General features: G+C 46.0%; 1 protein-coding gene across 5 annotated transcripts in view; it reads right to left on the bottom strand.

Moving 5' to 3' along the window:
* KLF7 (Kruppel-like factor 7 (ubiquitous)) overlaps positions 1 to 12,677 on the bottom strand; it is a 123,217-nt gene that overhangs the window by 38,049 nt on the left and 72,491 nt on the right. For 3 of the 5 annotated variants that reach the window (XR_001145558.1, XR_001145559.1, XR_001145560.1), the window contains exons 3-4: positions 10,575 to 10,698; positions 2,300 to 3,723 (exon numbers count right to left, since the gene is read on the bottom strand). Coding sequence is in view for 2 of the 5 variants with exons in the window: in XM_004674348.2 (XP_004674405.1) it covers positions 3,672 to 3,723; positions 10,575 to 10,698 (176 nt within the window). In the remaining 3 variants the exon portion in view is untranslated. Of the gene's footprint in view, positions 1 to 1,559; positions 3,724 to 10,574; positions 10,699 to 12,677 lie in introns of those variants that run through there. The other 2 variants (XM_004674348.2, XM_004674349.2) reach the window with 2 other exon arrangements.

The raw sequence follows: 12,677 nt of genomic DNA, 5'->3' as shown, positions 1-12,677 counted from the left end.
AGTTGGCAAGGGCAAGCACTAGAGAGAAGGAAACGGTCAGCATGAAGTTCATCTTGGGGTCTCCAATATTTTTATAAAATGCAGCTTTGTCATGGAATCCGAACATCTCTTTTCTGGACATAATACTCATCACCACCAGGCATTAAGCTGGGTCAATTAACCGTAGGTGGGTTAGCCATCAGTGGGGCAGGAAGCCAGTAGCTAGGAGCAGCATTATAATTACAGGTTTCCACATTTCTGATATTCAGTCATGTGGGAGGAGAAAGAAGCACAACTTGAAATAAAGAAAATTGTCCATGGCTTAGAAACACTCTTTTACTATACACCAAACTCTGAACCCTGGATAGCGCGCGCTTGAGAGGACAACCACGAGAAACACCAGGTCAGGTTTTTTGTTTAAATTTGGGATCCCCTGGAATGTTACAAGGTAACAATTGACATGAGCAAGTGGTCTGGTAAGTTCGGGGAATGATCCAATAAAGCACTGTTTTAAATTACCTGTCCTCTGGCAAGCACCAGCTCTTCGGGTAATTTTTTGGAGAGCCTGCTCTCCTCAGGCTCTCCCCAACCATCTCTGCCATTTCAGAGGAGATGGGTATTCTGTTGCAAATCTCTTTCTAAAATGATTAGGGCCACCCCCATTCCTAGGGATAGGACTGGTTATCACTCAAAGGTGTTCACTGGGCTAGAGAAGAACAGTTTCAAAGCCATACACATAGCACCCACCAATTCTCAGGCCAAATCTCACAGTCACCAGATGACTCGGGAGCAAGCAAGCCACCATCTCGGTTCACGCACCCTGCTTCGAGAAAGGTCAGGAGCAGATGACAAAGGACCTCACTCATACAAAAAGAGAGGAGTCACCAAACATTGCAGACACCAGGAGGACCAAAGGGCCTTTGTTCTGCCACATTCAAACGAGATCTTGTCAAGACCACAGATGACAAGAGGGAGCAAACAAGTGACGACGCAGTGATCGCTCTTTTGCTTTTTTTTTTTTAAACTTTCCTTTTAATAGAGCCTTGCATTGGCCAGTTCAAAAATTAAATTATTTACTATAAACCCTTAATAATAGCATTTCGAGAGGCAAGAGCAGCTTCAGCTGGGGCGAGGACATTTGTCACTGGTGGCAGCCACAGCTAACGCCGTCGCTGGTGTGCGTGCATTGTGCTGGAGGCTGCTACAGAAAGGGGTGTCGAGGAACCAACAGAATCTGGGTGTCTAAAGTTTCATCTAGTGCACTGACTGGAGGCACCACAGTTTTATACAGCTGAGGTTCAAGGTCCCTCACGCATCCTGCCTCCAGAAGGGATGCACCACACATTCAAATATAATCCAAGGTACGCCCTGATGGACTGGCCACAAATGCAGTAGAGAGTTACGAGATTGTCAGCAAGCAGTGCTCCAGAAATTGTTTCTAAGTCATGTCTAGTTTTAAATCTTTGGAATAAAACGGATTTTTTTAATACTCTCCAACTAACATATACATAATTGCCTCCGGCAAATGGGCAGATTTTGTGTGTGTTGTGTTTTAGGGTGGTTTTTCATTTTTGTTGTTGTTTTTGGTCTGAATTGAAAAAAAAAAGTTAGAGAAAGAAAATTCTAAGGGCCAGACCTCAAAATGCCCCAAGTGTCCAATTGGCAGCTACAGCATTTGTCATAAGGAGGCTCCTTTACCCTCAGACGAGTAGTTTCAACATTTCATTGAAATCAAAGTTTGCAGAAAGCTGAAAAACCAAATGCCAAGGATCTTGAAGGTTGCTGTCATAAATGTATTTGTTTCTTATATTATTACTTCCTTGTAAAGACTTCAGTTTTGCATCCCAAATAGGTACGGGTGGTATTTTAACAGTCAATGAGTCAAACAGTCAGAGGAGGGCAGAGGGGAGCCAGCTGGTATGAAAGAGCAGCAACCATGTGCGGACCAAATGCCACTTTTGTTTTTTAGACGTGTCTCAAAGGGATGGTCCCAGAATATACAAAATATACAATCTGTCCTAATAACCACCCCGCTTGCTTGCATAGGCCATGCAATGGTCCTAAAGGCAGTCTTTGGAGTTGAGGCCAGTGCCAGCTAGCTAAGAATGCGGGTAAAGACCGAGACTGGATGTGTGTGAGGGATGGCAAGTGAGGAATGTCAGCCCCTTGGAGTCAGCTTGCAAAGTGTGAGGCCTCTGTTGATCCTGGGTGCTTTTGGTCACAAGTCATGTGGGCCTAGCTGGTTACAAAAAAAAAAAAAAATAGAAATGTGTCTCTCTCTAGACAGACCACGAAGGAAACACCTCAACCCTTTCCTTACCTGTCAACCCTCCGTACCCACAATGGCATTCTGAATGGAGTGTTTTAACATGTGGGGTCCTATGAGCTCAGTGGGCGTGAGAGAGGAAGAAAGGATGACGTTTTTTGAAGCCACTAGACTTGGGAGGCATCCTCAGTTTTCCCCACACCTGGAAAAAGTGATTTTTTTTTTTTTGGCTTTTTGTCAGGTCATAACCCAGAGTTAGGTCACATATGCAGCTGCCCTTTGAGACTAGCGACATCTATGCTGAGACTGGTTCTAGGGTGGCCGTAACACCGGCACAGGGTTGATCGCTATGAGCCGAGACCATGATGCCTCAAGGAAGATGAGAGAACTGTGATGTCCCATCTGATTGGCTGCTTCGAGAGCTGGACATCCAGGTGCCGAGAGTCCTGGAGAGGTTTAGTCCATGGAGAAAAGATAAAACATTTAAGCTTCCAAATAAGCTTTTCAAGTTTTCGTTAGCAAAAACAGAGAGATTAAAAAGAAAAAATCTAGCACTGGCAATAAGGTGAGGCTCAAGGGATACACTGTGATTTATCATCAAGGACTTTATTCTCTTGGCCACTTTGCAGTCATGCTAGAAGTTTCCAGAATCCCTAGTGCATATGGTGTGCAAGAGTCAAAAAGTAAGAAAAGAAAACTCCTCCCTGGAGAGTGAAGTCTAGAGAAATGCAGGCCAGAAAGGTGTTAGGTGTTATTCCAGAGTCTGCCGCCGCTAAGGCCGTTGGTTTTGACTCGAAAGATCTCAATAGTACTAAGTAGAACCAAAACTGATCAACAGTTCTGTGAGGAAGTTGGACGCACGGAATAGTAGGACTTTTCACACACAAAGGACAGATAAACCAAGAGTTAATTTTGGCTACCAAACTGCAATTTGGTTTTCTAGGTCATTTTCCCCCAACTATTTCAAAAGAAACATTAGGCTACACAAATGCAACTTTAGACGTCGTATTCTCCTATCAAGTTGCACTGAGAAGCGAGTTAAATAAGCCCCTCTTACTGCCGTCCATCTGCTGAGACATCATATCCATTTTCTTTGATTTCCATTGGCAACAGCGGGAAATAATTCCAATAGTGCTGGAGTCAGCAGCCAGTCTGCCTTGCTGAGTTCACCTGCTTTCCTTCTTCGTCTTCCACCATCTGGCTAGGGCAAGGCATAAAGAATAGACGTATATATTTTAAATATAGCTGAGTGCATGACAGTGTGTGTGTGTGTCTGTGTGTGGGTCTGTGTAGGTGTGTACACAGAGGTTTGTGAGAACTTTCTTCTGCAGGGCAGAGGGTCCCCGCTTGAAGTCCAGCCCCTGCGCCTCACGGCATTTCCTTTAGACGACGGCCGACGCCTTGCCAACGCTGGCCTTCCGGATTTTTAGATATGTCTCTTCATATGGAGGGCAAGATGGTCAGACCTGGAAAAACACCTAGGAAATAAAAACAACAACACGGAGATGAGAGAGGTGCACGTGAAGACCTCAACTTCCATTGCCCCTTAGAGAACGATTAACCCTCCCTCGAAGACATTGTAGATTTCAGTCCTGAAGTTTGTAACCTCCCTTACACATTTCAGCCTGGCCATGAAAGCCCAGAAATGCTGCCAGGAGTTCCTACAAGGTTTAAGCAGATGCTCTAGATTCAAGCCAAGGAAAAGAATGGAGAAGGAAGCATATGAATGCGTGTGGACTAACAAGCAGGCAAGTGTTTGGCATTTACTACTATAACCCCAGTGACAGCCTCAGGAAACTTCCACAGTAATATGCACGCTTCTTCTGTGCTTGTGTGCAGTAAGGAAACTGAGGCTGGGGTGACAGAGCTGCGTGACACTGGGACACTGGGAGACCCACCACCCCCCTCTTTCGAACTGTTTCTTGGTGCTGAGTGCCTACAGTGGGTGAGTCCTCAGCCTCCGAGGGGGAGTAGCTGGCATCCCCTCCCCCTTCCTCTGACCCCAGCAACAATATCCTGCCTTCAACTCTTCTGCACTCTCACTTGTGTGGGGCTGCCCCTCCTCCTAAGACTGAAGTCCTGGCCACAGCGCACTGCTAAGAACCACCCTGTGGCCCCTTAACGTCAATCTGCTGAAACTACTGGGAGAGAGCGCTATTTCCATCAGAGCTGCTAAACTGCTAAGATTAAAGCCTGGAACTGCTGGTATCCACATTGCTAGGGGGGGAAGCACTTTTTGAGAATGAAGTCAACAGGGAAAAATGAGTTCCCAGGGGTAGAAGGAAAAAGCAAGAGTCCTGATGATGACATCTGTGAATCTGGATCCAGCCAAGCCCAGAGTCAACTGAATTCTGTTATTCTAAGTTACCTGAGCTCATAAATACCCCGTGATGCTTACACCAGTCTGAGTCAGATTTCCGTACCTTATAACTAAGGGACTTGGTATTCCCAGATCCCTGCAGCCTCAGCCTAGCATCTAAAGTTCTGGCTGGAATCCCAGTGAAGTCAGCTCAGAGACAGTGGTCATTCTGAACTCTGGGCGTGTGCTTCCTCTGGATCTTTCTCTTGAAACTGGCCACTCTCCTACCTGTGAGAACATTCCCAGACTCCCCAGAGGCCTAAGACAATAACCAGCCCAGAATTGTCCCAGGACATTAGCAAGCTGCCCTGCTCAAGTTAGCAAGGTTTCCTGTTCAGTGCAGGATTTCCCTGTGCTTGTTCATTTTTAAAACAAACAAACAGAAAAACCACCCTATCCCCTGACTCCAGCCTTCTCCACACATTCTGTGTGTTTGTTTCTTAAATAGATGCAATGTGCAGGACAATCTCAAAGAGATGAAGCAAAAGCAAACATGGTAAAATGAAAACATGAATGAATAAGGAAAGTATTGTAGAAAACAATCTAATCCAGTAACGTAAGTAACAATTCTAAAAACACCCACTTATCACAGACTCTGGTTTGATATGAGCAATATATGTAGATAATGCCTTAGAGTTGTACTTAAAGAAGATTAATTTACAAACAAAACAAGTTTTTTTTTTTTTAGAATTAAGCACTTGGTAGCACTGGTACATAGAAAAAACAACACAGTTCCCTGGGAATTTAGCATTTAACTCATCTCCCTCTGTCCTGTTCTGAGTCTTGCCCACTGCTGATTCTCTTTCTTTCTCTCCTTGCTTCTTTCACCCAACAGCCCCCAAGAAAGAAGATCTAAGCTGGGAAATCCTTTTTGTTGGTATGCCCTTTTTTTTTTTAAAAGATTGATTTATTTATTCATACAGAACTGGGGTACAGGCCAGAGATGTGGAGGGTGAGAGGCTTCACCAGAGACAGAGTGGGGAGCAGAACAGGCAGATCGACGAAGTACACTGCTGAGGGGAGCAGCGGGCGGGTCAGGAGAGGTCTGCCACGCCATGTGGTCACCTCCGGGGCAGGCGGGGATCGAACTCATGTGGAGGTGGCTTTAGCTTCTTAGTGCTGTGCTTTAACCCACTGCGCCACCAGGGAGGGCCGGGTATTCCCTTTTTAAAAACAACATCCTTCCTTGAATCTTAGAAAGAAGGTACCATCACTCTTATCCCCAAACAGTCTGATTCCTGGGTCTATCCCTCTTAGACATACCTATCTGTTGGGCAGAAAAGGGAGAGCTGGGTTTTCAATGTAAGGAATCTGCAGTAAACAGAATTATGCCCCCAACCCCACACCTATACTTATATTTAATCCTTGGAAATGATGAATATGTTAGGAAAAAAGACCTAGAAGAATTAAGGTTATGGATGAATTAATTTGCTAACCAGATGACCTGAAAATAGGGAGGTTACACTGGGTTACCAATGCCATGGCCGGAGTCATTACAAATGGGACCTGGACTTGAGTTGGGCGGGCTCAGAGAGGGGGCAGCAGCAGAACTCAGTAGCTTTGATGATGGAGGGATGGCAGTGGGCAGCCATAAGAAACTGGAAAAGATAAAATATTCTCCTTAGGCCTCCAGAAAAAAGGAACCAGCAGTCCTGCAATGTCCTGAGGCAGCACTTCCATTCTAGTAAGCTGTGAGATAACAGACTTGGGGGAACTATGTTTGTGGCATTAGCAGAGCTAGCAAACTAATCCAGAAGTTTGTCTGTCCTAAGTGACAGGATGTGAGAAATAACCCAACAGGTTACAGGATGCCCACCCCAAAGCAGGCACCTCTCTGTCCAGAAGAGAAACAAGGCTTTGTGACAGTAAGAAGTGAAGCAGGGGTCTTGGCAGTGGATGTAACCTCTTTCTTCTCCTGTCCTTTCTAGACCCTGGGAACATACAGGAAAATAGTGCTCTTGAGACAATATGGATTGAAGTATTCACCCAGTAATGTGTGTGCTCCAGATTTAAGCTGCCTTGATTGTCTGCTCTGTGCTGGGTATCTGGCAAATGAATACAAGTATCTATCTTTACCCTTTAGATTCTTTCAGGGAGAAAAAAATGAAACAAACAAACAAACAAACAAAAAAAACAAAGCAAGCCTTTAACACACTATGAAATGTGATTGCACCCTTCCTAACCAAACTAGCATCATTAGTTCAAGTTTTAGGAAACAGATGATGCTCAAAAGTAGACTAGGTCCTTCACCACTGGGGTTTTTATTTAAATTCAATATACCAGCAAGATACTTAGCCATGATTAATTTGTATTTATTAATTTATACTTAGTGAGCTCCACACAGGAATAGTAAAAGGTAACAGATAAACTCAGCATCTAGAAATGCCGAATCAAATAATTCTAAGGGTAATATACCCCTAGAGGGTATTTATGACTATACAGCAGTCAAATGACCTTAAATAAGAAGGTCTTTAATGACTGAAATTTGTTCATTACAGGAAACGAGGCAAAGCCCTACTGTCATTTCTCTGCTTATGAGAAAGACACACTCAAGTCTTGTGGGCAGTGAGCCAACGGTAATCCTCAAGGACAGAGCCCACTGCCATTTCTTACCACCTATAAGAGAAATGACTCAAAGATCAGAGAGAAAAATACCTCCTCTCCATAGCCCACGATCTTGGAGGTACACCCAGAGGTAGTCTGCATGCACACAGCTCTGTGGGTTGGTAAGACAACAGCCCCACAGCTCAACCTCAGCAGCCTCAGGCCCTCTGGCTGAGAAACCGGACTCACTGGCTCACGAGCCTGGTTGTAGGAAATGGCTGAGCTGCCTCACTGTCACCTCCCCCAACCCAACCTGAAGCCAGAGGTCACGAAACCCAGTGTCTTCAGGAGCCAAAAAATGAAGGCAGTTGGTCAAATGTAAGAAACACAGTCTCTGTGGCCGATCTAAGTTGGTGTTTGGTGAGGCATGGCTACGAAGGAGCATCACTTTTCCATCAAAGGAAGTAACAGCAAGCGGGATGATATATGGCATCCAATGAACCACCTCCATTTGGGGGGACCACATGGAGTGGTGGGAGCAGTGAGGAGTTAGATCGCATGGCCGTCTCCATGGGAGTGGCAGCTATTCTGTTCTAGGGAATGATGGACAAAACAGAAGTTTTTTTGAGACAGTCAGAGTACAGACATTTTGTGACATCTCGCAACTTTAAATGTTAGCAAAACAATCAATAGGGTTGATTTTTAAAAAATCTAATCTATGGAGAAAAGAAAGTATAAGTCAGATGTGGCAGTGCATAAAGACAGGAAACCCGAAGCTAACTTAGCCTTTTTTTTTTTCCCCAAAGATTTATTTATTTATGCATACAGAACTGCGGTACAAGCCAGAGGTGCAGGGGTGGTGAGAGGATTCACCAGAGACAGAGTGGGGAGCAGAATAGGTAGATGGACGAAGTACACTGCTGAGGGGAGCAGCGGGCGGGTCAGGAGCGGTCTGCTGTGCCATGTGGGTCACCTCAGGGGCGGGGATCGAACTCACACAGAAGAGACTATAGCTAGCTTGCAGTGCTGCGTCCTTACCTGTAGCACCACCAGGGAGGGCCTAACTTAGCCTTTAAATAAAGCAGGGCGATCACCTGAGTGGTAACAGGCTGGGGTGGGGGACTTTTCCCACGCTTACACACTCTGCCCCCACTAGGATTCAGGGTGCTGCGAGGGCTTCAGCGCCTTCCTTTTCTGAAGGTAAAAGTCTTCCAAATAATGCCAGCCCCGCGGTCACCAGGCTTGCCTTTCTTGTCTTTGGGGCTACTCCAATTCCCCACGCCGCCTCCCGGACCTGCTCTCTATTCATAGCACAATCCCTGTAATTGAAACGCAAGGTGCTGCCTGTGGTGGACACGGTGAGAGTCCGAGCCCTCGTTTCTGTTTCTAACATTGCTCAGCACACACTGACAGCTAGGATGGCAAGCTACTCACATGCTTCTCCAAATACCATGTCAGAACGTGTCCATCTGCTTAGCAAATTTCTAGCTCCAGAAACCACAGTACATATTGATGAAGAAAATACAGGCAGAGACCAAATTACCCATCTCTGGTCTCTCTTTCCCTGAAATATCAGTCTGAAGTATATCTCCATCTAAATCATGTACATGGTCAGACTTCATCTTAATATATCCACTGTCAAATGCTGTAAATTCCTCAGTCAGTGAACTGATTTGAAGAGAGAAATACCTATGTTGGCAATGGCAATTTCCCCTAAGAACGTCTCTACGGATTGTGGCAAGCCGTCATGCACAATCACCAAGTGAGAGAAGGCCTCACCACACTAACAGAGAAGGGCGCTGATGTGCACCCACTCTGGCCACACTTGGATGACTCCCAAAGAAGTCCTCTTTGCCTCAACTACAATGCTCTGCCCCCGAGCACACAGGCAGGTCTCCATGCACGGAGCTGCTTATTAACAGCCAGAGCTACAGAAGAATGAACTGGCAAGATGCAAGCTGGGAATTGAAGGAAGCTGTCCAATGAGGAGAAACATTACTGCTCTAGGAAAGCAGCTGCTGAGTCATGCAATCAGGGGGCTTCTAGGTATTGGACAGGAATTGGGAACAGGTGCAGTTCTGGGGTAGCAGAAGAACACTCCAAGGAAATTAAAGACAATAGTTTCACAAAGTGTATTTCCTCAGCCCGGTGGTAGGGGGTTATCTCTGGCCTCCAGGAAGCTTGGGGTCTTTATTTAGTGCATTCAAGAAAGAAGATAAGAGGAAAATAGCCTCTTCAGGAAGAATGGGGGAAAAGATGAATGCTCCTTTATAAGCTTCTTAAAGGCACACCAAGTCAACTGGCCACCATGGGACTTGGCATCCCTGCCCCGCTCTCTAAACAAACAAGGAGGTCCAAGTCTGCTCAGAGTGGGCCTGGAGAGCAGGAGGAGCAACACCAGCCTGGGGAAGGCAGGATGCAAAAGTGATCACATTTCCTCCCACGGAGAGCCAGACCTCGGCGGACATCCTGCTCACCCCGCTGCCATCCAGCGAGCTCCTGGCCCAGCCGGGGAACCCTGAGGCTTTCAGGGCTTTTATCGTATTAGAAGCATTTTTCTCATCATAACCGAGACCTTTAGGATTGCATTAAAAAGATGGTTAATTTTCTTAAGCTTCCTTTTAAACACAGAAATAGGATTAGAAGGATAACACGCTCAGATGCAAGCCCATTATTTGATTATGCCTAAACCTAATCCTGCCTTCACCTTGGCCTGCAGAGTCTCCATTTTGGGGTTTATTGGTTGATAATGCCAGGGCTGTCAGATACTATTACTTGGGTAGTATCTGTGGCTACGTGCTCTTTTCTTCCACTATCATATGTTGAATTGAATTATAGGAGAAGTTCTTAAAGCCTCACCATCTTTTAGACCTTTGTACCGACTTTCAAAGGAGAATGACTGAGTCAGCCCCCCAAAGAATGGGCACTCTCTTCAGTAAATTTCATTTCTAATAATGCTTCAGAGCAAAGGCTTATAACCAACCTTCCATCTTTTACAGGCTGTTCTCTTAAATCATTAAGGATGAGGGACCATGTACTGAGGTTAATAAAAAGACCAGGGGCAGCAGCTATAGGTGGCCTAGCATTCTCTACCTCGTCACTTTCCACATTACACTAAAGTAATCTGTCATATCATCTCCGTTAGGTGAAAACTGTGTCCCACTGATAGACAGTGACAAATGTGATTTCTGGTCCAAACCTGCTTTCAGTAAGTACGTGTGTAACTGAAGTAGCAATTGCTATCGTCTCTCGTTGACAGGCAAGATCACCCTAATCTCACTGGCTCACTCAGTGGAGAAGTGAATGGTCTTCCCAGCTTCGAATCCTACTAGGTTTGTAGAAATCCACGAGCACAGAGCAGCCCACCCGCCCAGCCACCCCCGCCTCGCCCCCCCTCCCGGTGCGGGCAGCTGCCGGACACTTTACCTGTCGCAGTGGTTGCACTTAAAGGGCTTTGCACCTGTGTGTTTCCTGTAGTGCCTTGTGAGCTCATCACTTCGTGCAAAACGCCACTCACACCCTTCCCATGAGCACTTGTAAGGCTTCTCACCTGCAAGAAGAGACAGAGGGTCACGGTCAGCACCCCAACCGAGTCGCCACACCTGCCAGACAGCCTTGGGAAGGGCTGCGCGAGGGTCTCAAGGGACATTTCTTAACACGGGACATCACATTTTTGTAGTCTCCTAGTGTTGTTGTTTTAAAGATTTATTTATGCACACAAGGGCTAGGCTACAAGCCAGAGGCGCAGGGGTGAGGATTCACCGGAGCAGAGTGGGGAGCAGAACAGGTAGACTGACTGGGCTCTCCCAGACTGGGCTGTGCCACATGGGTCACCTCCCTGGCTGGGACCGAACTCGTGCTGCAGTGGCCGTGGATAGCTTCACAGTGCTGCACTTTAACAGGATGCACCATCAAGGAGGGCCCTGTTTCTTTTGTTTGTTTTTTGAACCTTCCAAGTGGTTTCACAGATCCTCAATTTGGGGGCTATGGCCTCAGTTCCCAGAGTCAGCGCATTTCCTTTGATGGGTGAGGGATCAGTTTTTATTTATTTTCTAGTCCCTGGAGCACTTGCCCCCGCCCCCCCCCCCAAGTCCATGCAGAAAGGAAATGTGCTATTTTCATCCGAACCACAAATGCTTCTAATTCTATTTTTCTCCAGAACCTCCAGTAAATTTACCATTTCAGCCTTTTTAGCCACCTCCTTCCCTTCCCCTCCTACCACAGATGGTAGCCAGGTAGCTGACTGACAAGCTCAGGTCTCCCAGAACCACAGATTCTTCCAGTAAGTGTGAGTGGACGAGCAGTGGGGAGAAAGGGTGACAATTCAAGAGTAAAGCAACAATCACTTGCCTGTGGGTTCCTGGAATTTATGTAAAACACAGACACAAGAGTCCTATTCAGGAAGCCCTTAACTTCAGGACTCCAAAGGGTTTGCATTAGAGAGTGGCGCACATTAATAACAAAGTACTTTAAAAGTCAATTGGAAGAGCAAGGTTTTAGCCATAGTGAGGCTGTTACAAGCATGAAATTTAAGCTCTTATGCTCAAGTGACCTTTTCACACAGTAAATACAGATGGAGGGATATCTAAGAGAAAGTACATGACTTTTCCTTAGACCAATTTTTATACGCCCATCAACGTCTGTCACCAAACATGACAAATATTTACTCTTCCCACCGTAGGGTGGACTGGTTCTAATTAAGAAGAAAAATAATCTTTAAAAGCCCATGAAATCATGAGGGTGACTGAGACAGTACTAAGAGCAGGTGCATATAGAAGTCTGGCTCTGAAGCCGGCATTCCCGTGCAGTCAGCTCTGCCCCATCTAACTCTGGGCTGGGGAGACACCTCTCTGTACCTCTGACTTCTGAGAGATAATCATATATATACCTCAAAAGGTTTGGATAGGATGTACCGATTTATGTATTCCATATTAATTAAATCAGTGCCTGCGCATATAAACTTCACATGCTGGTAAACTGCCAACCCCAAGTTTCAGAAGACACAGGTGTCAACAAAGTACTATGGCACCCCCATTACGTCTCCATTTTTAACAGCCACCCCTCAGTAGGAAGCACTTAAGGAACTGCCTGTCACCACACCTGACCCACTTTCTCCTTTCTACCTCTTTCCTTCCTTTAAACCCAACTACAAAGTGTTCGCGATTCTCTATTTGTATCACCTAGAATCGAACCAAACATGATTGAAATTTTATTTCATTAAATTGGTGCCCCAGTGAGCCACTGCTCTGTGAGACCCATAGAGAAGGGGAAGGAGAAACACAGGCGTTTCTTTTCAAGGGAACTGAGAGGACATGAAGGAGGCTGGGAGCACAGGAGGAAACCCATTCAGTTTGGGAAACCGGGGAAAAAGAAAACCACCGAGCGGTGTTAAAAGTTCACCCTCTGTAAGGGCCCTCCCTGGTGGCGCACCGGGTTAAAGCACAGCACTGAGAATGTAAAGCCGCTTTCGCATGAGTTCGATTCCCGCCTGCCCCGGAGGAGACCACATGGCGTGGCAGACCTCTCCTG

This window comes from Condylura cristata, unplaced genomic scaffold (assembly GCF_000260355.1).
Source record: "Condylura cristata isolate star-nosed mole 26May11 unplaced genomic scaffold, ConCri1.0 scaffold00002, whole genome shotgun sequence".
Lineage (NCBI taxonomy): Eukaryota > Metazoa > Chordata > Mammalia > Eulipotyphla > Talpidae > Condylura > Condylura cristata.
The sequence above is the reverse complement of the archived record's forward strand: the minus strand, read 5'-3'. Positions and strand labels throughout refer to the sequence as shown.